The 26,598-nt window shown below is 40.7% G+C and overlaps 1 protein-coding gene across 1 annotated transcript in view; it reads left to right on the top strand.

The window, feature by feature from the left end:
• Positions 1-26,598, top strand: part of UNC5D (unc-5 netrin receptor D) — a 276,418-nt gene that overhangs the window by 131,137 nt on the left and 118,683 nt on the right. The window contains exons 5-6 of the mRNA XM_049704290.1: positions 24,077-24,257; positions 25,104-25,271. Of these exons, the coding sequence (XP_049560247.1) occupies positions 24,077-24,257; positions 25,104-25,271 (349 nt within the window). The remainder of the gene's footprint in view (positions 1-24,076; positions 24,258-25,103; positions 25,272-26,598) is intronic.

Raw genomic sequence — 26,598 nt, 5'->3', positions numbered from 1 at the left:
CTCTAAACCACTGTGCCACCAGGGAAGCCCCTGTTTACAGCTTTTGACGTAATACTCAGGACCCTACCCCTACTTGTAGGTTGATCTTTATGTCAGGTTCTAGAACCAATCCTCACAGATAGCCAATAGGCGCATGAAAGGATGCTCAACATTACTAATTATTAGAGAAATGCAAATCAAAACCACAAGGAGTAGTTCTCATTGTTCTCTCACACCGGTCAGAATGGCCATCATCAAAAAGTCTACAAATAATAAATGCCAGAGAGAGTGTGGAGAGAAGGGAACCCTCCTACACTGTGGGTGGGAATGTAAACTGGTGCAGTCACTATGGAGAACAGTAGGGAGGTTCCTCAGAAAACTAAAAATAAAGTTACCATATGGGGGCTTCCCTGGTGGCGCAGTGGTTGAGAGTCCGCCTGCCGATGCAGGGGACACGGGTTCGTGCCCCAGTCCGGGAAGATCCCACATGCCGCGGAGCGGCTGGGCCCGTGAGCCATGGCCGCTGAGCCTGTGCGTCTGGAGCCTGTGCTCCGCGACGGGAGAGGCCACAACAGTGAGAGGCCTGCGTACCACGAAAAAAAAAAAAAAAAAAGTTACCATATGATCCAGCAGTCCCACTCCTGGGCATATATCCAGACAAAACTGTAATTCAAAAAGATACATGCACCCCTATGTTCATAGCAGCACTATTTACAATAGCCAAGACATGGAAACAACCTAAATGTCCACTGACAGATGAATGGAAAAAGAAGATGTGGTATATGTGTGTGTATATACACACACAATGGAATATTACTCAGCTATGAAAAAGAATGAAATAATGCCATTTGCAGCTACATGGATGGACCTAGAGATTATCTTATTAAGCAAAGTTAAGTCGGAAAGAGAAAGACAAATACCATATGATATCACTTATGTGGAATCTAAAATATGAAACAAATGAACTTATCTACGAAACAGAAACAGACTCACAGACATAAAGAACAGACTTGTGGTTGCCAGGGGGGAAGGGGCAGGGGAGGGATGGATGGGGAGTTTGGGATTAGCAGATGCAAACTATTATATATAGGATGGATAAACAACAAGGTCCTACTGTAGAGCACAGGGAACTCTATTCCATAGCCTATGATAAACCAGACTGGAAAAGAAAAAGAAAAAAAGCAATCCTCTGCCAGGTTGGGGAGCTCTGAGGAGCCCTGGCCAATCCACGAGACACACAGGACACATCAGCCTTCCCGCCAGCCCAGAGTAGAGCTTATCTCCACTTCTCTGTTCCTGTCTTACCACAGTGACTACTAGCCTGTAACCACCCTCAGTCCCAAGTAAGGTACATGTAATTTAATAAGCAAACATTCAAACCAGTATCTGTATTTTGTTAATGATTTTCTCACTCTAGAAGCTTCTAGTCTGGGACTCCTGAGTGCCCCCCTGCAATGAAACCTGAGGCTGTTCTGACTGAGCGAGAGGGGCAGTCACTCATTTCCAGCTGTATGTGCTTTCTTTCCTCTTCTCCACATTCTGTGGCTGAGGACCTAGCATCATTCTGTCAGCATTATCTTCTCCTAGGAAAAAGGACAATGGGTTGCAGAACACATTTTCTGCTGCCAGGCCTGAGGATCCTCATAGACCTGTATCAATTCCAGCACTTTCTCTGTATGAACTTTCTAGGAGGCGTGCTTCCTCGTATCTCTTGCTTTTAGCAGAGTCAAAAGGGAACAAAACAAAAGCTTAAAAAAAAAAAAAACTTGAAAACAACTTGTGGGGCTTCCCTGGTGGCGCAAGTGGTTGAGAGTCCGCCTGGACTCAGGTTCGTGCCCTGGTCTGGGAAGATCCCACATGCCGCAGAGCGGCTGGGCCCGTGAGCTATGGCCGCTGAGTCTGCGCGTCCGGAGCCTGTGCTCTGCAACGGGAGAGGCCGCAACAGTGAGAGGCCCGCGTAGAACACTTGTGCACTGTAGTTTAGACTGATGTAAGTGAAATCTGGTTCTATAATAAGATGTGGTCCAGCAGTTAGAGTTACAGAGTAGCCTGGTGGAGTGAAGGCAGGCCCTGTGCTTTATTGAACCTGCAGTAGTTCCTAAAGCACGTGATGCCCTCTGTTGATACTGCATTACCGCCAAGGTTGATAGGGATTGCAGATGTGAGGATGAGAAAATGAACAGCTGCCCTCGGTCTGTGATTTGTGTAAAAAATTATGAGCCTTTAAGAGATGAGTCTTGCTTTAAAGCAAAATAAATACAGAGAAAGGGAAAGGGTCGTATAGCCCCAGGGTCCTGAGGTGGGGATAGGAGGAACCCAGAGCAGGTTACCCCAAGCCCTCCCTTTATAAATCTATCACACCCCTGCTCACATTTTCACACAAGCAAATCCAGACTAAAAAAGAACAGCCCTAAAAAGGAAAAGAAGTCATAAACGGTCAGTCTGCAGCCACAAGTTTGCTGGAAGAGGAGAGGCTGTTACCACGCATCTCCTTTCGGGTGTCCTTAAGGGGATTTACTTATTACCAACCAGTGTGTACAGATACATCAATGAATAGATGGGCCTGAGCTAATTGACGTGTACTGATACAGAGCTCAGGGCGGAGGAAAAACAGCTGACACATTCCTTGTCTTTAGACGGCCGGAGCCTGGTAGAAAATGATTGATCTTTTTAGCACCTCCTGGCCAAACAGCCATCCTGTCCTTACTCCAGTTCATTGTAGTCTGAAGACAGATGTAGTCAGCTTGCACTCTTGCTGGTCTTAACACTAGACACACTGGTACTGTTAATTGCAGTGGTAGCTGTAGTGTATTTGGTGGTTTGAGCCTTTTGGCCTAAAGGTAAAGTGAATATTCATGACAAGCTAAAAATCCACAGGAAAATGAGGAAGGTACCCCTTTCAGGAATCACATCTGTATCTGCCTAGACCACTCGGGTGCTAGTGATGGTGGCAGTGGCTGTCAAGAGGGTGGTATGTAGGGCTGAGGGTGAATATGTGTGGATGTGGGAGAGAGACAGAGATGGGGGGGAGACGATGTTTTTCAAAATGGGGAAAAGAAGTTGATGATAATTGTCCAGTCGAATGCCCTCATTTCAATCCTAGGTACTATGTACTTTGTAAAATGATTAAAAGAAGTACGGAGCGGTTATTTGGCTGTGTCCTACTTACATTAGAAAATGCAGATGAGAAGTGGTTGGTTGAAAAATAAAGGGTAAAGAACCTTGTACTTTTTAGTTTTTTAACAAGAGGATGATTTATAAACTGAAAAGAACAGGCTCTAAGAAAATGACGTGTGACCACCAGCTAGCTGTTGACCTTTTTTATATTAAACGGGTTCCAGTTTTATCTTGTGTCCAGAGATTGATGGACTGCTGTCTTCAAGGAGCGCTGATATTCTGGATCTGGGTGCGATATATCTTCACTCAAGAATTGTAACGTTATTTTATAGTTTGACCTATGAAGTCATCACTACCAACCTGAAGCCCACAAACAAACCTTGTTTTCATTGATGAGGACTCAACAGTGCCTGGTATAAAATGTACTTTAGGGCTTCCCTGGTGGCGCAGTGGTTGGGAATCCGCCTGCCAGTGCAGGGGATGCGGGATCGTGCCCCGGTCCGGGAAGATCCCACGTGCCGCAGAGCGGCTGGGCCCGTGGGCCATGGCCGCTGAGCCTGCACGTCCAGAGCCTGTGCTCCGCGGCAGGAGAGGCCACAATGGTGAGAGGCCCGTATACTGCCAAAAAAAAAAAAAAAAAAAAAAGTACTTTATCCTCAAATCAGAGACACCGGTGGTTGCATATTTTGGGGACGTCTGTTTCACTGGATGGGTCCATTTGCTTAAGTCAGTGATCAGTTCTTTAAAGCGTCCCACAGCACCTTAAGGATAACATGTACAAAACAGATACTTGACCTTGAAACTCTGGGACCCCTTGTCTTACTTAAGGGTACCAGTTGCCCAAGCTGGGAACTTGAGTTCCCAGTGAGTTATGCATGTTTCCTCGGTTCCTTGATTCACGTTTCCTCTCGTTTTCAGTTACGGCTGCTTATTAATTCTATTCATTCTGCTTTATGTCTTCTCTATCTTTACGTCACTGCCTTATTCATCATTTCTCCTGCTTAGTGGAGTAATGACTTTCCATCTTTCTTAGTGGAGTAATGACTTTCTAATCCCCAGTGTCACCTGGCACCTTCCACATGGATGCCAGAATGATTTTTCTTCAGCAAAACTCCTTTAATTAAAATCTATCACGTAGCCATAAAAAAGAAGGAAATAATGCCATTCGCAGCAACGTGGATGGACCTAGAGGTGATCATACTAAGTGAAGTAAGTCAGACAAAGACAATATCTTATGATATTACTCATATGTGGAATCTAATTTTAAACAATGATGCAAATGAACTTATTTACAAAACAGAAAAAGACTTACAGATATTGAAAACAAACTTATGGTTACCAAAGGGGACACGTGGCTGGTAGGGAAGGGGGGATAAATCAGGAGCTTGGGATGAACATACACACATTACTATATATAATGTAGATAACCAACAAGGACCTACTGTATAGCACAGGGAACTCTACTCAATATTCTTTGATAACCTGTAAGAGAAAGGAGTCTTAAAAAGAATGAATATACGTATATGTATGAATCATATACGTATATTCATACGTATATTCATACGTATATGTATGAATCACTTTGCTGTACACCGGAAACTAACACAACATTGTAAATCAATTATACTCTAATAAAATTAAAATTTAAAAAGCAACAATTGGAAAAAAGAATCCGTCAGTGGCCGCTCAGTGCCTGAAGGTTAAGTTCAGCCTCTCTGAGTGGCATGCAGGGCCCACATTCAACCTGCAGTTGTTCTGGTCTCATGTTTTTGAACTGTTGACTCTGCATCCTGAGTGAAACCACGTGAGATGATGTGTTCCTGGAATCTGCGACCACATTACATTAATTTCTTTCCTCACCCTTCCACAAAAATCCTTTTGTTCAGGTTCACTTTCAAACTCCCAATATCCCCATGAGGCAGAGGAAAGGTACCTTTCCTTCTCATTTTACAGAGTAAGAATACAGCATTAACTCCATGCTGACATACTACACAGAACCAGCTCTCGATAATACTTATGTAGATTATAGAATTTTTGAATGATTGGTGGAGAAAGTGTGATGTATGCTTTTACCATCTAGCAGACTCCTGGTCTTCTGCAGCTTACATTCAGCTGATTTTTTAAAATTTATTTTATTGAAGTATAGTTGATTTACCATGTATTCATTTCTGCTGTACAGCAAAGTTATTCAGTTATACATATATAGGCATTTTTTCATATTCTTTCCATTATGATTTTTAAAAATATTTATTTATTTGGCTGCATCGGGCCTTAGTTGCGGCATGCGGGATCTTTTGTTGCGGCGCGCAGGCCCTTCATTGTGGCACGTGGGCTCTAGAGCACGCAGGCTCAGTAGTTGCGGTGTGCAGGCTCTCTAGTTGTGGCTCACAGGCTCTAGAGCGCACAGGCTCAGTAGTTGCGGCGCACGGGCTTAGTTGCCCCACGGCATGTGAGATCTTATTTCCCCAACCAGAGATCGAACCCACGTCCCCTGCATTGGAAGGTGGATTCTTAACCACTGGACCAACAGGGAACTCGCTCCATTATGGTTTATCATAGGATGTTGAACAGTGTTCCCTGTGCTGTACAATAAGATCTTGTTGTTTATGCATTCTATATATAATAGTTTGCATCTGCTAACCCCAAACTCCCACTCTATCCCTCCCCCAGCCCCCTCCCCGTTGGCAACCGCAAGTCTGTTCTCTAAGTCTGTGAGTCTGTTTCTGCTTTGTAGATCAGTTCATTTGTGCCGTATTTTAGATTCCACGTATAAGTGGTATCACGATATTTGTCTTCGTCTGACTTACTTCACTTAGCATGATAATCTCGAGGTCCATCCAATGTTGCTGCAAATGGTATTATTTTCTTTTTTATGGCTGAGTAGTATTCCATGGTATATATGTACCACATCTTCTTTATCCATTCATCTGTTGATGGACGTTTAGGTTGTTTCCATGTCTTGGCTATTGTGAATAGTGCTGTTGTGAACATAGGGGTGCATGTATCTTTTTGAATTATAGTTTTGGATATATGCCCAGGAGTGGGATTGCTGGATCACATGGCAGCTCTATTTTTAGTTTTTTGAGGAACCTCTATACTGTTTTCCATAGTGACTGCACCAATTTACAGCTGATTTTTTAATGAACTGTATACCCATTTAAGATACACATATGTACATTTATTTTTCCCAAAATAAATAATCAAATATTTAATTCCCAAGTAGGTTGTACTTTCTTTTTTGACAATTTCGATCATGGTTTTCCTTTGTTGAATGTGTTAATAGGATCAACTCTCCAAGTGTTCGGTAATAAATCTAGAATCACCACCTCTTTCCCAACACAGTTTATGGTACACTAGGGCTTGCAGAGTGATTTTGGTTTTTGGTAAACATATGTCCATGAAGCAATAAGTAAGATGGACAGGTGGATTTTTTAAGGCAAATAAACTGCTAAATATGTTATATACAGGCATTGTAAGGTGATAGAACAATGAAAGATAGGAGTGGAGAGAATTGCAGGCTAATCTCTACATTGTGTAGGAAACAAGTGTCTCCCCTAGTGATATTAATGGAATATTGTAAGCTCATTTTAGTACCAAAATTTAAATTAAAAAGGGAGGAAGGGGTTATGGAGTAAAACCTTTTAAAAAATCTCATTTTCAGCAAGTTTGAAAAAAAGTCACGAAGGCAATTTAGTTTATTTTTTAAACATTCCCTGTAGTGTTATGAAGACCAAACAACAGCTTTGAGCTAGTTCATAAAAACCAGCATGCACAGACAAGGAGGATAAACTGGATAGAAAATAAATAGGAAACTGTCCAATTTAATTGACCAGGCTGATTAAAACGAGAAACGTAAACACCATCCCCAAATGAGAAAATGTTGGATGTACAAAGTCACTTCTCTTTAGATTCCTCTTGGAATGTTTGTAATCCGTAAAACTACTTATGTTATTTAAAAAATAAAAACAAATGAAAAACTCAGTTTTGTTAATGAAATTGTATAGTCAACTGAAGTTAAGTATGACACGTGAAAGTAAAAATTTCATTTAAATTTCCCTCCGTGGATTTGGAGGTTAGCGTTTTAACACAGTGACTTATTATCTGTGATCTGCACAGTGTGAGATTATGCAGAAGTTAAGGAGTTGTCTAAAATAGCCGGGTAAAGACAGATGTGAAGATAGAATACGATATGGGACAGTCACTTAGTCTGCTAGCCATCTAGAAATGGATTGTTTTTCTAGTTAATGTATTAGTTTAGGAAAAGAAAGATGAAATTTAAGACAATTTGTTTCATCTCTCAGAGACCAGGAGTATTAGAAACCTTTTGAGGACAAATATTTGTTTGTTTAATGAAAATAGCTTTTTTTTCCCCTGCTTAAAAACATAATATAGATGGTAGAAAATAGGGTAATGTACATTATGGTAAAGTTAACAAACAACCTGGAAATCTCAGCGGCTTTAAAACAACAATTTTTTTTCTCTGTCACGTTATGTGTCCATCACGCCTCAGCTGGGTGCTCATGGACACTCCTACTGCAGTTCCAAGGTTAACGGGGTAGCCATTCTTCAAAACCCTATGAGCTGTTGTGGCAGAGGGAAAAGGAGAAAAGACGAGAGCATCTCAATGCAGGAAATTAAATACTCAGGCCTGGAACTGACAAAGTCACTTCTACTGACAACTCATTGGCCCAGAACTAGTCACATAACCCCACCAAACCCAGAAGGATTCTGGAAGTACAGCCATACTTGTAAAGGAGATGGCCAGATATATTTGGTGAATGGCTCATACTGAAAATTAAATCAATCTAGGAATCTGTAAAAAAGAAAATTTTGATCACTGAAAATTCCAGTACCCAAATAACAGTTGGTGAACTGCCTTCAAGATAGTTATGAGTGTCTTTGAATGTAGACACTAGAGATAATAAAAATATAGTTTTATGATCTGCTTTTAACACTCAATTATGTCTCATGGAACTGCATCATTCTTTTGATGGTTGCATAGTATTCCACTGAGTAAGTGTGCATAATTGATTTAATCTGTTAATGAACGTTTAGGTTGTTTACAGGTTCTTCATTATTATAAACAAGGCTGTAATTAACATCTTAGTGCATATCTCTGGATTTTTACTGATGATTATTCAACTGCAACCAGTGGAAATTTACATTAGATGATATCAGTGTTTTCAGTTTGGGTAAAGATTGCAACATTGTCCCACAAAAGGATTTACTAATTGTACTAATTTTTACTGTAACCCTAAAGTCACTGAAAACATCTATTTCTTTACACTTTTGCCAAACCTATATAGTTTCACTATTTGCCACATAGGCTAACAGTAATATCTCATTTTCATATTCATTATTAGAGCAGTTGAAAAACTTTTTATATGTTAGTCCTCCATTTGTATTTTTCTCCTCTAAATAATCTGCTTGAGTTCGCAGCTCATTTTCTGTTGCAATGCTGGTTTTCTGTTGATTTTATCATGATCTTTATATATTAGAAACCAGGCTGGTATTCATTCAGTACATTCTGGTAGAACAGAATAACCAACATCCATTTCTATTGTATGGGCATCATGCTGCATAAGTTGCAAAATGTATTTACTATCTCCCTTGATTTTAGTATAATAATACTTTGTCAATACTTTGTCATATGTTGCAAACGTTTTTTCATGTTTATCCATGTGTATGGCATCTTTTTGGTATATTGAAGTTTTACACTTTAATAGTCTTTATGGCTTTGGCTTTTATATCATGCAAGAAATCCTTCTCCACTGTAAAATTACAAAAATATTCACCCATACTTTTTCATGGTACTTTTGTGGCTTCATTTACTGTATTTTTAATATTTTATATGCCTGAGGTTTGTTTTGCTGTAAGGAGTGAGCTAGAGATACCACTTTATTTTTCAAGTGGCCAATTAACTTTGGGGAAGTTTCAGTGAATATCGAGGAAACTGAACAGAGGGGGACAGTGTAGGTTTATTATTATTATTTACATTAAAAGTAACAAAGACAAGTGGAGTCCTTTTATTAACATGCTGTAGAAGGAGCTTCATGTTGAAATGGAGCCTGGGACTTGACATACACTCACCTTTTACTTCAGTGGTAATTTTAAGTCCATAAAATATTTTTCTCTCTCGACTTCCATGACACATACATTTCTACCTTCTCTTACCTCAATGTCATCAATGTATTTCTGCAGCCTCTTTGTCCCTTTTCTGCTACTTTTCTTCAGTGTTGTATCTTAAACTTTTTTTTTCATCTTTCTGCATGATTTCATATATGCTTATAGCTTTGGATACAAATTATCCTGAAGACTGGAGTAAGTATGCCCCAAAAGTTGTTGACTATGTAAGTCTGGAGCTGAAGAGAGATCTGGGTTGAAGTTGCTTATTTCAGTTACTATATACATCTTAAGTTTAACTAAAGGCATCACTGAGTTAATTATTCGAGTACTTAGCCTATTTTGCAGTTGCCATGTTTATTTGATTTTTCTTTCTCACTTTCTTTTGACTTCAGAATGTTCTTTTTATATTAGGGGCCAAGGCGATATTCAGTCAGCAAATATAAGTACACCATCCAAAAATGACCTTTTTATCTGGTGTTCTCTATATCAGTTACCCAAGTCAGATATATGGGTGCCAAATTTTGATTGCCTTCTCTTGAAATATTTTATCAAATCAACCACAAATTTCTATTCATTCTATTTTACCCCTTAACTTATTGTTAAGGCTCTTTATTGTACAGACATACCTGATGTTATTGAGCTTCACCTCGTTGCAGATAATGTGTGTTTTGTTTTGTTTCATTTTTCTTTTTGCAAATTGCATGTTTGTGGAAATCCTGTGTCATCAGATGATGGTTAGCACTTTTTAACAATAAAATATTTTTTGACTAAGGTGTGTACATTGTTTTCTTAGACATAATGCTGTTGCACACTTAATAGACTACAGTCTAATGTTAACATAACTTTGACACGCACTGGGAAACCAAAAAATTTGTGCCATTTGCTTTATTGTGAAATTTGCTTTATTCTGGTAGTCTGGAACCAAACCCTCAACATATTCAAGGTATGCCTGTGTACCCATTATAATTTCCAGTTCATCCCACCACAATCACTCCCCAGGGTTATGGTCACAGCCTCCTAGTGATCTTTCTGCTCCTCACTTTGCCTGCCCCGCCCCGCCCCATATATTCTATACATCGTATCCAGAGTCGTCTTTTTAATGTGAAATTATTATTTCAACAACCGTCCAATCTTTTTCAGTGAATCCCTATTTTCAGATGATGAGATTCATATATTTTAATGTCAAATAGGTAAGGAAATCATCTATCACTTTCTGAATTCTGCAAGAAAAAATTCCAAAGCCACTTCCACCCGGCGAACTTGAAGCATCTATGAAGCTTACAAAAATAAATGCCGAGTAGATGTCTAAATATAAGAGGCTGTAACTCAAGAAGGTCAGTGAACTAAAGATAATTTGGGAATGTTCTTGGGCCCCCCAAAAACACTTCATGTTTGGATAGAGAAGATGCCAACACAGAGACAGAGCAGGGGTGACCTGAGGCTACAAAGAGAGAACACGTGGCATCATCAAAACCAATGGAAGACACAATTCAAGAATGGTTCTCATTACCCCTGAGAGTCAAAGAAGAATACAGAACAGTTTGCACTGAATGTAGCAACATGGGGAACCTTGGTGACGTCAGCAAGAGCAATTTCAGTGAGTTGATGGGGTGGAAGCCCAATTGAAATGTAATGATAAGGAGTAATTGCTAAAGAATTCAAGAGAGATGCCTGAAATGCAAGGAAAGGAAGGGTTTTGTGTGTGCTCGCTTGTTTAAGGTGGCAGAATTTTGAGCATGTTCCAGTATTTCAGCTCTTTCGTGCTAGTTATTTTCCTAACTGTAAAGACGTAGTTAACAATGGCCACCTCGCCAAGTGGTTTAAGGGGTGAAAGAGCCTAGAGTAGCCTCTGGCATGTGGCAGCCTCTCTTCCCTTCTCCTCCTCTTCCCCTGCTTCAGCTCCAGCGGGCCTATCGTCCTGTGTAAGAGTAAAACCCACTGCATTTAGTTACAGTAGAAATTCTTCTTTGTCTTTCTTACTAATCTGCAATCTCTTGACGATCTCTTTTTCTTTAATTTTTTTATTGAAGTATAGTTGATTTACAAGGGTATGCTAGTTTCGGGTGTACTACAGAGTGATTCAGGGACATGTGTGTGTGTAGATTCTTTTCCATTATAGGTTATTACAAGATACTGAATACAGTTCCCTGTGCTATACAGTAGGTCCTTGTTGGTTATCTATTTTATATATAGTAGTGTGTATCTGTTAATCCCAAACTTCTAATTTATCCCTCCCACCACCCATTTCCCTTTTGGTAACTGTAACTTTGTTTTCTATGTCTGTGAGTCTATTTCTGTTTTGTAAATAAGTTCATTTGTATCATTTTTTTAGATTCCACAAATAAGTGATATCATGATATTTTTCTTTATCTGACTTCACTTAGTATGATAATCTCTAGGTCCATCCATGTTGCTGCAAATGGCATTATTTCATTCTTTTTTATGGCTGAGTAATATTCCTCTCTAGTGTGTGTCTTCCTAAGTGCTGGGCACATTCTAGTATATATAAGCATAATCTTAACTGATTAAATTGAATTGCCTTTTCAGCTTTAAAATTAGGAGACTAAATCTGTTGCCTTCTGTACAAAATATGTTTGACTCTCCTGTACTCCTTCCAGGTTGGCAATGATTAATTAACAAGGCAGCAGGTTCTATTTATAACAGGAGAGCAACATGAAAACAACAGGAATAGTGGTGGGCTTACCTTTGCAAAACAGCAGCATTACATTTTTGCACAAAGAACTTTTGTTTGGAGCAGGTAATGACAGGCTTACTCACAGTTTTATTCCTAATCAACATTTTGGAGAGAACACAAGGGGTGATGTGAATTACTGTCTAAAATATAAAAGCACTCTCTGAAGCACTGATCTAGAGAAATCGTCCATACAAGACTTCAGAGTTTGAATTTGGCTATTTTGCACTTGAGTTATTATACTAAGCACGACTTTTTTTTTTTTTTTTGTACAGCATGTATTTTTTCCTCTTTCCTGGTGGCTTTGTGTGTCTGTCAGCTAAAAGGAGACTTGCATGGAGTATGCGGTCATCAAAGGGATGAAAGGTGAATGAGCATAGAGCCTTTTTTTTTAAGCACCATTAACTCAGTGGCATATACCTGGGCTGTAGATGCACTTTGCTGATTTCATTTTGAAAATGCTGTAAGCTGGGCTCTGATAATTGCCTTCTGTAATTGGAACAAATTTACGATTATGCTAATTCATTCTCAGCCACCCAATATATGGAAGCTGAGCTCATGCATATCTGTCCCTGCATTTCCTTTGTAGATCATTACATGATTAGCCTTTCAATGTAGCTGATAGAAACATTTTTATTCTGAACAGATCTGGTTTCTCCAATGGTTTGCGTGTATGCACGTGTCAGTGGTATGTTTGCATTTCTTTATCGAATGTAACTCAGGATACCAGCTTTTAAAACCAGTTATAATATGAACATTTTGAGTCTTTAATCCTTACTAAGATGGCTATTTTCTCAACACTTGAGTATATGTTACCTGGTTGTAAGGAACAGAAAAAGGGAACTGTTAATTAATATCCCCTCACTACCACTTTAAAACCTGATTTACATACCAGCAATTACGGGAGGAAATGTGAATGCAGAAACTATTTTGAGTCTCTCTGAAAGCCAGCTCTTTGTAATGTTGTTAAAGAGTTCTTCCCATCCTAAAATAATCCCTTAAAATGAAGAGGCACAAGATACTATGCTTTAGGTCACTCCTTGGGATATCCAATCCAATTCAAAGCCTGGGAAGCTTTGGAAACATCTCCTAGGGGTTGCTCTATCAAATATTCAAAATCCAGCATTCCTTTTCCCGTAGCAGATGGGAATGAGCAAAGGTAGAATTAGCAAAGAGGAAGATCCATTGCACTAGGGAAAGCACAGCTGAAAAATTGATGGTGGCAGGCACCCTCCCTTACGGATCATCTTTTGATTGCAAATCTCTCCCCTTTTTTATATTTATGCTTCATCTGTTCAGTGTTGTCTTTTCCCTCTCATCATCATTCTTGTAAATGCTTTACGTTAATGTAAACGTGTCTCATTTTTCACTCATGACAATGTTACAGTTTCAGTAAACAGTTGATCAGGGTGTTTACTTTCCGAGACCATTTACCTGTCAAAATGAATTAAAACAAACAAAAAAATGAGGCTGCACCTGGCTTTCATAACTGAAATGGGGAAGTCAAAGGACAACGCTGATCTGACAAGAGGCATACAGTGTCAGAACATAAAGTTCCGTAATCGGGATTCAGGCTTCTACAAAGGAAGTTGTCTGTCGTTTCATTCAGCATCAGTGAGTGTGATTCTGTCTGTGATCATTAGGTTTCTCTCGTGTGCCTGGTTCTGCAGCTGTGGCTTCACAATTAAGCTGAATTTCTGCTTCCTTTTGTGATGCATTATCAGATAAGTGGAGCTAAATGGCCACACCCGCAGTATAGGTGGCTTTGAAGTCAAGCTGTCCGGTCTGGAAAGAAAAGGAAGACAAAAGCAGAAACACGAGAGTAGTGTTATAAGTAACTTGAAGGAAATATTATCAAGGAGAGCAGAGAGGACAGATGACATCTAATCTGAAAGTAGCAAAACAAGTGATGGCCTAAACTAACATGAGAAGGTAATTGGCTCCGTTCTGAGTAGAGGCATGTCCCTCTATTGCGATAGTTAAGTCCCAGTTAAGACTTGCTTTAGAATGCCGAGCCGAATCATGGGAAAGGTTAAGGAGCGGCCGGCCCTTCGTGGGGTCAGTAAGAGACAAGAAAATGGCTGATGTTTTGTGGCAGGAAAATGATTTGAACGCTACCGGTTCTAGTTCTACCGTTTTCCGAGTATGTCACCTTAGGTGGATCATGTAATCTGTAAAATGGGAAGGATAAGATTTTCTTTGCCTGTCTTGGGGTTGTTGTGAGGATCAAATGAGATAAAGTATTGTATAGCAGTGCGTTCGTTTGAGAGTGGAAAGACAGTGATCAGTATCTCTGTGGGTTCCTTTGCCTTTTCTTCGTGGTCACAAGATGCCCGCCCTAGCTTCACAATCACATCCATGCCCAACCAGGTAAAAGGCCAGAAACACCTATCCCTTTTCTCAGGAAGGCAAATGATTTCCTGTAAGTCACCCAATAGACTTAGATACAATTGGCCTTCTTGAGTATTTAGTATTTTAAGACTACAGGCTGTCATCACCAAGATTTCAGGGACTACTTGTTCCATTCATTTCTGCCCATTGCTCAAAAGCAAAATCAAACACCAGATAACTTGGTGAGGGCTACCATAACTTCGAATGAGCTATACAGGGACAGATATTAAGTTTGAATAATTTTTTGATGTTAAAATAGTTCTGGTCACATTCTGAACATGCTGACACGCTAATATAATATAACCAAAATGTGTGCATTCAAATGAGAGCTGGCCTTTCAATCAACCCTCTGGGAGACAATATACTTATTCAACAATGTTGCTTTTGTCAAGATATTTTTTGCACCCCGTCCTTAGGAATGATTGTAAAATCCCCAAATACGTTTTCAAAATTATGTTTAATGTAATTTTGCAAATGGCACAGGGTCATTCCACCCAAATCTGGCAAATGATACGGATGACTGAACACAGTGGTTAAAAGCAAGACTTAGAGGAACTTCCCTGGCGGTCCAGTGGTTAAGACTCTGCGCTTCCAAGGCAGGGGGTGCGGGTTCCATCGCTGGTCAGGGAACTAAGATCCCACATGCCGTGATGTTTGGCCAAAAAAAAAAAAAAAGCAAGACTTGGAGTTGAAACTTGGATTCAAATTCTGGCTCTACCATTAACTATATATAATATATGACTTTGGCAAAGTACTTAACATCTTTGTTTTTTTATTTGCAAAATGGGGGTAATGAAAATGGTGTCGACCTCATAGAGACATTTTAAGAGTGAAATTAATTAACTGATGTACAGTGTTTAAAAGAGTACTTGGCCCATAGTGAGTATACAAGAAATGCTAGGTCTCATTTTTTAGGCTGGGAAATACTCATTTGATCAAAATTCATGATGTGGCTTTAAGTAAATAAGAAACATTGGTTAGACTAATGTCCTAGGGTGTGGAAGTCAGGGGCTTCCCCAGGGTCCTATGGAGCCCCATCTTTGCTTCTGCCTGGTCCCCTCCTACCCACCCCTGTGTCCTTGTGTACCATCTCTGGTTAGTCCCCAACAGCTAGAATGCATGCTACAGCCTTCTCTTGTTTTCCCGCAGAAATCCAATCACACTTGTTATTTGGTAAGGTGGTAACTTTACAAAAAAGTTTGAGAGGTTCTGTAGGGAATGACCACCTTGTGAATGGTGACTTTCCAGTGTTTCCCTAGCTCGACCTCTCTTGTACACCTTTGTGTAGCCCTGTCTCTCCACCCTGTCCTATCAGACAAGGTTGCCTTCCCAAGCCATTCTTAGTTGTAGTGAGGAGAAAAAGCATTTATTACTCGTACATAGCTCATATCTTGAGCAAATACATGAAATTCAACATGAGACCCTTTTTAGCCATTATGAAATATTAGTGGTTCCCAGATTATAGTTAAGAACAACTCCGCTAAAAATGTCTCTCTTCTAGATCATATCGATGCTTTGATCCTGGAATTTAAAGCAAAGAATAGTATCCCCTCCCTTGGTCCAACCCCTAAAATGCAGTTTGAAGTTGTATTGTATGTGTGTATGTATATCACACCAGTCTCTAAACTTGCAGGTATATCAATTTGGGCTAAAAAATTTATTCAACAGGTGTCATTGCATATCCTCAGAAGAAGGTTCTGTGCAAGATACGGGACCATTTTAAAATACTGTTTTTGTTCTTAAGGAGCTCCCACTGAGTTGTGCAAGAAAAAACTGACCCCAAGCAATGAGTAGATGAATTGAAAAGCTTCTAAAGTCAGAAATCTGAGGTTACATCTTTAATATATATGAGCAACTCAATTTTATATTTCATCTAGCAAATCCCAAGAGGACTGGAATTGGGGGTGGGGGAGATAAGAACACTTGTTAGATGATACCAACAAATGGCCCCCATTAGCATTTTCTGTGGGATAGGGGGGGAGAGAGAGTTCCAGCTTGATACTATCTAGAATTCAAAAGACAACAGGCTTGGGATCCTGTATGGGAAGAGAGCTGGCCTATTAAAGTGGCTTTCTCTTTCTCATCTAGCTTTTACATTCCTAAATGATTAATAACAGCACTCACCTTCTCATGCTCTTATGGAATATTAAGAGCAAGAACAGGAGCATTAGAACCTGACATGTGTCTGATGGAAATAAACCTTTAGGTGTAGAGTTTATGTGTATACCTGCACAGGACGTCTTTGACAAAAGGTCAGAAGAAGCGAAATGTCAGGACTCATGCAGAGATTTTCAAATGTAACCCATGTCTCAGATAAGATAATCTCCCATGAAGCATCGCTCTTCCAGAGGAGGCTGCCTCCCATCCAATTACACCATGCTGCCTATTGTTGAGGAAATCTACAGGGTCGTCAATTACATACCTTCTGTCCCCAGCTAACCAGAATGACTGATCAGGACCCTGCTGCTGGGCATGAAATCTAATTGTCTTTGATGGTCTGCTTTTCCAGATTTGTTTATAAACTGGAAAAATCTACAAATTGCAGACCATCTGCACATAACACTATGCTAATGAACTCATGCATCCTGAAAATCCATTAGCTCATTACCTCTAAGTAGCTGGTTTCTTCCCACACTCCTAACTGGGATTATCCATCTAAACTAAATAAGTAGAAACCAGATGAAGAATTCTTTTCCTCTCAGGGTGTGAATGCCTCCCATGACATTCCAGAAAGTTAAGCTTCTCTGTCAAAGAGATGACCTGTTAGTATGAGGTCATTTGGATCAGTGATAAAAAAAATTGTCCTTTGGCCTCAGGTGATCACTGTATCATCCCATAATGCTAGTTTGAAAATGTGAATTGCTTTTGTTAAGAGCTTAATGGGGGCTTTCCTGTGTTGACAACCTCTTATAAAATCATTTCGGAACTCAGTATTCATGCCCTTATGATACTTGTAGGATACTGTATATAAGTTCAAAAATTCTTAGGTGCTTGACATGAGAAAGCATTGAGAATGCGCCCTGGTACATATGAACCGGAACATTCTAGGATGATGGGGGAAGCGGACTTACGGAAAGGAATTAACTTCAGTGAAGGACATTGAGCTTCTCTTTGTGATAACGCTCACAAAGGGCCAGAAAGCTGGTGTGTTGGAGTATCTAGAGAAGAGGGAGTTCACGGATATGTTTTGTTTGACCCTCACAATATATTTTGTGATGTATGAGCCATCACGTTAGAATCAAGAAATAGTGCATGAAAATACACAGCCGTGGCTTTTCAAGAAAGGTGGAAGGATCTGCTTACACTAGTCACAGTAGTGTGAACCCAACTGGTGACTGCATATTTATTTGCACAAACCATGGAATCTACGTTTTTGTCATTATCAGCACCAGGTCGCCTTACATCCTGATACTGAAGCTGCATACTCCGTAAATGTGAAGACCACTGTGATACGTTACAAGCAACAGAAATTTTAAAGCAAAAATGAGTTCACGGTCATTTTTCCTTACACAATCATTAATTTTCAAAAATACTCGTGTCTCTATCTAAAGTGGGGAAACAAAAGGAGAAAGCAAGTAACATTTTTTAAGAAAAATGAACGTGAGCTCATTCCTGCGTGGGCACGAAGAATAGCCCCTTGTCTTTAGTGTGCAAGCAACGCACGTGGATGTTTGCCCCCAGCTCCACTTCAGTAGTTTACGTTACCTCCCTGGCCCCTAGGAACATTCGAGTTTGCAACTGCTGCTGTAGGAATGCTTTTTTTCTATTGTTTATTAAACTATTCTACATTAGGAGCACTTAGCTCATCAAAAATGTTTTAACATTTCTCTAAGTGACAAAAGCATAAATCGAAGAGCAATTTGTCACTTTTATAAGCCCAGAAAATACCAAACTGATTTTCTCATAAAGATCCTGCCATCAGTTAAATGGATAAACTATTAGTTTACAAATAAAAAAACAGCCCCGCAGTTAGGTGTCTCCTAATGTGCCGATTGTTTATAGACATAATTGGGTTGATGGACCTGAGTCATGACAGCGTGAACACCAAGGAGACCAGAATGTGTATGTACCTGGGATACCTCATTCATCCTGTATTGATGGTTTTCAAGCTGTGATCTGGGGAGACCAAGTAGCAGACCGTTGTACGTGTTCATAGTACACATGTAGGTGGGTGGCGGTAGATTGTATGGCACGGTCAACTTATATGATGGTACAGGTGCGCTGAACATCTCCATTGGGCATGATTGACATAGACAGGGAAGGATGTGAATTACCTCTCCTGGAATTTTACAGACAGTGGCCCTGGGTGTGGGCCATCGCAGCTTAGGGCCCCTCATTTCTGTAACTCCAGTACCCTCACTTCTGCACCTGTTGTAAGAGCTTTCCTTATTTATCTGTTTTTCACTTGGGGCTTTCTGAAAAGCTTTATTTTTATTTATTTATTTAATTTATTCATTGAAGTATAGTTGATTTATAATGTTGTGTTAGTTTCAGGTATACAGCAAAGTGATTCAGATATATAGATATATTCTTTTTTAGATTCTTTTCCCTTATAGGTTATTACAAAATATTGAGTAGAGTTCCCTGTGCTATACAGTGGGTCCTTGTTAGTTATCTATTTTATATATATAGTAGTGTGTATCTGTTAATCCCAAACTCCTAATTTATTGCTCTCCCACCCTTTCCCCTTTGGTAAACATAAGTCTGTTTTCTGTGTCTGTAAGTCTATTTCTGCTTTGTATATAAGTTCATTTGTATCATTTTTTACATTCCATATATAAGCGATATCATATGATACATATCGTATATATCCTATGATCACATAAGCTTTAAATTGAGGAAACAGTCTATGGTTAAATATAAATTTGAATACCACTGTGCTACATAAGTAAAGGAGTTTTTTTAAGCTAAAGTGATTTTTTCCGATTACTAAATACTTCTTCCTTGAATGTTCCACAGTTAACCACCAAGAAGAAAAACAACAGTTACCCCAAGTCTTCTCTTAAAAACCTCTGCAAACATATTGCATTTTCTTCCAACCATTTTTTAAGTGTATGTAAGTTTGTGATTTCTTTTTGTTGTTGCTTTTACAAATTTATGATAACAATGAACATAGTTTTGCATTTTGACTTCCATATATTATGAGCATTTTCAGTGCTTTCACTAGTGGAAATCAAGACTTTTAGTGCTATATAATATTATATTTTATTACTGAATCATTTATTTAAACAAAGATCTGTTATTTGGCCTGTAGCTTTGGCATACTTTTCTTTTTCTTTCATTCTTTCTTGCTACAAAAAATAGTTTATTTTGTTTAAATCCTTGTTTGTAGCCCTAATAATTTCCTTTGGTAAATTCCTGGGATCACATTTACAAGAACAGAAGCCTTTTACTATCTTTAAGCCTATTAGATGGAGATAATATTAGGAAGAAAATTAAAGCAGGACACCGGGAGTGAAGGAGCCTTGCTATACTAGAAAGGATTGTTAGACAAGACCTCTCCAAGGAGGAAATATTTGATTAGAGACCTGAATGAAAAGTAGGGTTGAACCGTAGGGATACTTGCAGGAAAGGCCTTCCGGGTGGAGGGATCAGCAGGTGTTAAGGTCCTGAGGTTGGAACTGGCTTTGAGTTTTCTCGAACAGGAAGGAGACCAGTAGGGCTGGAGTAGACTGTGCAGAGGTTACTTAGGGAATCTAAGGTGGGGAATTAACTCTGGGCCAGACCAAGATGGGCTTTGTTAGCCACGGTAAGGATGTGCAGTTTTGTTCTTAGTGGGGTTCAAGGCTGTTGAACGATTTGGACCCAGAAAGTGATACTACCTGATCCCTTTGTGGAGAATCGACTGTAGAGGCAGGAATGGAAGCACCAGACAGACCAGGTAGTTAAGAGGCTACTAGTGTCGTCCCAGAAAGGAGCTGATCTTAGAGCAGCAATAACAGAAATGCCCCATGCTCTTTAAGTTCAGCAAAAAAAATAATAATAATAATACTATATGTATGTGTGTGTCTGTGTATGCTTGTGTAACTTTAATCTTTGCTCTTTGGGTAGAAAAATGTCCTTTATTATTGTTCAATTTTTTTATTAGTGGTATAGAATATTCGATTGTTTAATTAGCATGTGTTTTCTCTGTCTTATCTGGGATGGCATTTTATCATCAACTGATACGAGAGCTTGAGTGATTCAGATCAGTATCCCTCAGATCATCATCATATTATTGTTTGTTTTTTTGCCGTATTCGGACCTCTCACTGCTGTGGCCTCTCCCGTTGCGGAGCACAGGCTCCGGATGCGCAGGCTCAGCGTCCATGGCTCACGGGCCCAGCCGCTCCGCGGCATGTGGGATCTTCCTGGACCGGGGCACGCACCCGTGTCCCCTGCATCGGCAGGCGGACTCTCCAACCACTGTGCCACCAGGGAAGCCCTATTATTGTTTTATATATCAAATTTCTGGCAAATATCTTCCTAGTTTGTTGCCCACTTAATTTTGTGTATGATGTATTTTTGTATAAGTTTTCAATTTGAAACCAGACCTCTACTTGATGATTGTGGCTTTAATTTTCTCTGGGCCAAGATTTGTTTAGGAAAGCTTTCTTTGATTTCCAGCTGCTGGGACTCCTTTTCTGTTTCCAGGGTCACTGCCCCCAGGGCTCTTTCTGGTTATTTCCTCACTAGGAATTATTTACTTATGGACCATGGCCAGACTTTCCCGACTTCCTGACCAGCTGTTTTGGGGGAAAGTATGGAAAAAGAAGATGACTTGAGGTGGAGACAGGAGAGAACGGCTTTGTAGGTGCTAGAAGTAACAAGGATAGGAAATTACAATCAGAAAGTCAGGCAATTTACACTCAGAATTTCTGGACCAGGAGGAGAGTGGAGTGGAACTAAAGCTCCTCAGACTTACTTTAAGCTGACCAATTTGTTCCTTCCAGTGACACAACAGTGATGGTGGTTTAAAAAATCCAATCCTGGGCTTCCCTGGTGGTGCAGTGGTTGCGAGTCCGCCTGCCGATGCCGGGGACACGAGTTCGTGCCCTGGTCCGGGAAGATCCCACATGCTGTGGAGCGGCTGGGCCCGTGAGCCATGGCCGCTGAGCCTGTGCATCCGGAGCCTGTGCTCCGCAACGGGAGAGGCCACAACAGTGAGAGGCCCGCATACCGCAAAAAAAAAAAAAAAAAAAAAAAAAAAAATCCAATCCTATTGGCTTTACAGTATTTCATCCCAAATATTGGTGACAGCTCTTATTTTCTGGTGGTGATGTGGATTTAACTTCTTTGTTTCCATCTTGTCCATTAAAAGTAAGATCCATGAAAAAAGAGGCTATGCTGGTTTTGTTTATCTGACTTTACTCAACTCTCAGGACGACCTCCAATGTTCAGTAAAGGTTGGAATATTTGTCAGATGAATAAATGAGTGGTTGGAAAATATGCAGTGTTAGTGGGGAGTGAAGGATATTTTGTCATGGGCCGGTGGTCAGATGTGTTTTAAAATTGGCTCCACTGTCCTGCTTTGTTAAACAGAGCAGTGCTTTTGGGCTCTGGGTCATCACTAGTTCTTAACCCACCAGGCTGGCACGTGGTGATGCCTTGAGGAGCTCCTGGGGTGGGTAGCCAGGCTTGCTTCCTTACTTCGCGGTCCTGTGCCATGTTGCTTTTTCAGCTCTTCTTCATGTTTTACAGCAATTCTCAGACCTCTTTTGGCTATTTTGGCATCATTTTCTCTTCTAAAAATCGACCTCAGATCATCTAGGTTACATTTTGGATGGCTGATGACTTTTGGTATTCTATACTCTCATTAATGGGATGGTACTTGGGATAAATATTGAAGGATCGTTATAGGTTTTCTTCTGATAAATAAATCCCTTTTTTAAAAAAAATTTTTTTTTAATTTATTTTTGGTTGTTTTCAGCCTTCGTTGCTGCACTCAGGCTTTCTCTAGCTGTGGTAAGCGGGGGCTACTCTTCGTTGCGGTGTGTGGGCTTCTCATTGCAGTGGCTTCTCTTGTTGTAGAGCTTGGGCTCTAGGCGTGCGGGCTTCAGTAGTTGCGGCACGCAGGCTCAGTAGTTGTGGCTTGTGGGCTCTAGAGTGCAGGCTCAGGAGTTGTGGCGCACGGGCTTAGTTGCTCCGCAGCATGTGGGATCTTCCCAGACCAGGGCTCGAACCTGTGTCTCCTGCATTCGCAGGCAGATTGTTAACCACTACACCACCAGGGAAGTCCCCAATAAATCCCTTTTTATAGAAGCTAGAAATATTTATTAGACCAAATTGCTGTCTAACAGACGTTACTTGATGATTGGCAACAAATTAGAAGTCTTTAGATACAAACATGAAACGAGCCAACTAAAGCCAACTTTCAATTATCTACGCTAGTGGTGGGCAGGGAGGGTATGGTGAAAAGAACCCAGATGCATGTGCTTCCATGTGGTGTCTTTTTGTTGTAGTCATTGCCGTTGCTTTTTGTGTTGAATTACCATTTTTTTGGTTGTTTTTTTTTTGCGGTACGCGGGCTTCTCACCGCTGTGGCCTCTCCCGTTGCGGAGCACAGGCTCAGCGGCCATGGCTCACGGGCCCAGCCGCTCCGCGGCATGTGGGATCCTCCCGGACCGGGGCACGAACCCGTGTCCTCTGCATCGGCAGGCGGACTCTCAACCACTGTGCCACCAGGGAAGCCCTGAATTACCGTTTTGATGTGTCTGTTAAATTCCTGTGTATAACACATACTGATAACTAGAGCTAAATGGTTATTGTCAAACAAGAGCTGCGTCTGGTGCTACTGAGATGGCATGAGAGAGTGGAGACGTTGTTTAGATGTGGTAGCAAAGGACAAAATGGGGAAGGAAGGCAGTTAGGTCTGGGAAGACTGGTCTGCTTGATGAAATAAGAGATGTAGGGATGGTGCAGCCCAGCTGTGGGGAGGATGAGAATCCAGGGAGTAGAAGGTCTCATCTGGGTCTTCCTCAGGTGTCCAAGGGAAGAGAACTTTGGACCAAGGATAGGATTAGGGTGGAGATGGAAAGAGGGAAATAGGTTCTCTAGGAGCAAGCTAGAGAAAACAAACCAAAGATGGGACTAGCCTACGCTCAGAGGATGTGAAAAGTGAGCTCCTTTGGAAGGGACACTGAGGCTTAGGTGTCTGGGGTGCCTGGTCCGACCTAAATGTCTGCTGAATCACTGAAGTAGTAACATAAATGATCACCAAAGAAACATATCCCCAAAAGCAGGGAATATTGAGATCTGAGTTTCATTTATGTGCCTATGATTACCCAAATCTGTGTTACACTGGCCTTTAGACACCATCACACCTTTGTTAAAATGTGTTTAAATGAAAACATATTGACTTCAAACCCTGTCTGACAACATAATATCCTCTCCGCACAAATTACAAAATCTACATATATGTGTTGATTTTTCTGAGCTCCATTTTGGGCCAGTTATTAAAATATCATCATCGTCGTCGTCAGAGTTGTAACACAATGAAATATAATGAAATGACCTAATTACAGTCTTTCCTCTCTCCCACTGCATTTTTAGAAAATAGGTCAAAGTCAATAGGATATTTACGTTCTCTTCCGGCCTCCAGTATATTAGCTTGAGTGTTCATGTCCTAAGAATACCAAAAAGGATGGGATATGGAATAAAGATTTTTAAAAATCATTGTTGCTACTCTGAATGTTAGGTACAGCTCTCTCCCATATGCCCTAACTGCTCATCTTCCAACTCCAGGAAAGTTCTTTTTTTTTAATGACTTATGAACATTGCTGTCTTCTGATAGGTGGAATGGCTGAAAAACGAGGAGCCCATTGACTCTGAACAAGATGAGAACATTGACACCAGGGCAGACCACAACCTCATCATCCGGCAGGCGCGGCTCTCGGACTCCGGAAATTATACATGCATGGCGGCCAACATCGTAGCCAAGAGGAGGAGCCTGTCAGCCACAGTGGTGGTTTATGGTAAGACCAACCCAAAGGCCAGGAATGGATAGAGAGGACAGAAAGCAAAGAGGTAGAGGGAGGTGCATTTCATTAAAGCTTTCAATGTTTAGAACGGAAAGGACTTTGGGGGTTATCCATTATAGCGTTCTCTCCTGCCTCACCCCTTTGACAGGTGAAGGCAGATGCCTGTTTCTCTTTCATCCAGAATTGGACTTCTGGAGATAGTCAGTGACATTTTCGATCTCTTTTCAAAATAATTTAAAAAGTTGTTTGTTTTCTTCCATTGTGTTTATATTTGAAACGAAATGAGGTGGGCAACTTCTGCTTCCCACTCTTCGCAAACCCAACATCCACCCCCCCGCATCTTCCCCAGACCTGCTGTCGGCACCTCCTCTCCTGGCATATGAAATCCACCCAAAACAAACATGACTATTTGCTGAATATCTCAGGTATTGTATAAATGAAATTCCCAGCTATTGAAGTAAAGGCACTCCCTTCCACAATAGAAGAGCCCTGGGATTTATTTTTGAAGCATTTAAAGTTAATAGAAATTCAAATGCTGACATTTTCTTCTTATACTCCGGATTTTCAAGTGCTTTAGAGATACGTTGATGAGTTCTTCCTATGGTTCATCATTTCCTTGCAATGCAAATTCTCTGTATCCCTCCTGTATCAGAAGAGTAGATTGAGGGGTGGAGACTAGATCAGCCCTACTGTTGCCTCACGATGGGGCAGCCGGGGAGGGTCCCCGCCAGTCTCTTGGTACTCAACTCACAACACAACTCACAAGTGGCTTGCACATAGTAGGCAATCAGTAAATACCTCTTTCCTTTTTTTTCTCCCCTCCCCATTTTTCTCTCTCAGTGAATGGAGGCTGGTCTTCCTGGACAGAGTGGTCAGCCTGCAATGTTCGCTGTGGTAGAGGATGGCAGAAACGTTCCCGGACCTGCACCAACCCAGCTCCTCTCAATGGTGGAGCCTTTTGTGAGGGAATGTCAGTGCAGAAAATAACCTGCACCTCTCTTTGTCCTGGTGAGATATATGTAGATTCCCTTTTCCCTTCGGATCCACCAACATTATTGGGCTGGTATGAAGCTTTCAGTAGAACCTTCCTTTCCAAAGTTACCATCTTCCGAGTTCTTCGAGTGGAGCCTTTGCCCAGAGTGCTAATGTGGAACTCATTGTAATAGCAAGAACGTGGGTGAAATACCTCTGTTTGGGGGCATAATTTTTTTCTTAATACTCAGATGACCCTAGACACTCACCATCAATAAGCCAAATGTTTTGACGTATTTTTATACCACCAGTGTTTGATTGGGCTAAGCCATCCCCTTCTCTCCTCGGGTTCTCCCATTTTGTAGCATTCATCTGTATAATAGGGATTAAGTGAGTTGTCTATGAGCACAAAACAGGTACCAAATCCTTGACCTTTTATCATCAGTCACCAATCAGCTAACCTCATCAGTTTTACCTTTGTATTTATCGGCAATATAATTGGCAGAGATTGTATCACAGCAGTTTCCATTTCGAATGTGGGCTCTGCTTGCCTTCCTCTCTGAGTAGAGAGAGGTTTCATTTACCAAATATGGCTTTTATGAGTTCTTTTGCTCATCTTACTGGCTCTCACCCAATTTATACAATGAGGAGTAGCTGAGACGGAAGATGACTTTCTGAATGAAAAGCATATCCTCCCACCGAGAAATCAATTGATCCTGGGTCTCACCTGCATGATCAGACATTAGCTCCAAGGACACTGGACCAGAGACTCGTGTCTTTAAAATTGCAAGTCTAGTTCCACTCAAAGCTAAGGCCAGGCTCTCACCAGCAGCATATGCTTGGAGCTTTGTTTTGAATTTGCATTCCATATACATTTATTGAGTGCTTACTATGTGCCAGGTACTGTGCAAGATACGTGTATACATGTAATGTCGTTTAGCTCTGTGTTGTGATTTTTATGACCCCCAGTTGACAGAAATAGTGAAGTCAGGCTAAGTGCTTACTTAGGGTGCTTCACCCAGAAGTTGACAGAACCAAGATAAGGACTCAGACGTTTTGCTTCAAGTTCAGTATTTGTATTTTACCCTGCTCTTGCCTAGCTGCTCTAGATTAAAAATGGCAGTGTCTTCAGTAACCCACATAAGCATGGTTGGCCTTTTCCTGGGAGATAGTGGGACACTTGTCTCCAACAGCTGCCATAATCTCTAGGGTGGTTTTCTAGGAGAATTAGATTCAGTTTGTTCGTTTCTACGTACAGCAGCAATGCACGACCCAAGAAATTCTATTTGTGTAAGTCTTGGCGTCTTGGGGTTTGGCTGACCTGTTTCAGTTTAATACTGTCAGTATATATGGGTTTAAGTTT

Source organism: Orcinus orca, chromosome 21 (genome assembly GCF_937001465.1).
Source record: "Orcinus orca chromosome 21, mOrcOrc1.1, whole genome shotgun sequence".
Lineage (NCBI taxonomy): Eukaryota > Metazoa > Chordata > Mammalia > Artiodactyla > Delphinidae > Orcinus > Orcinus orca.
Note: the sequence above shows the minus strand (reverse complement) of the source record. Positions and strands in the feature narration are given on the sequence as shown.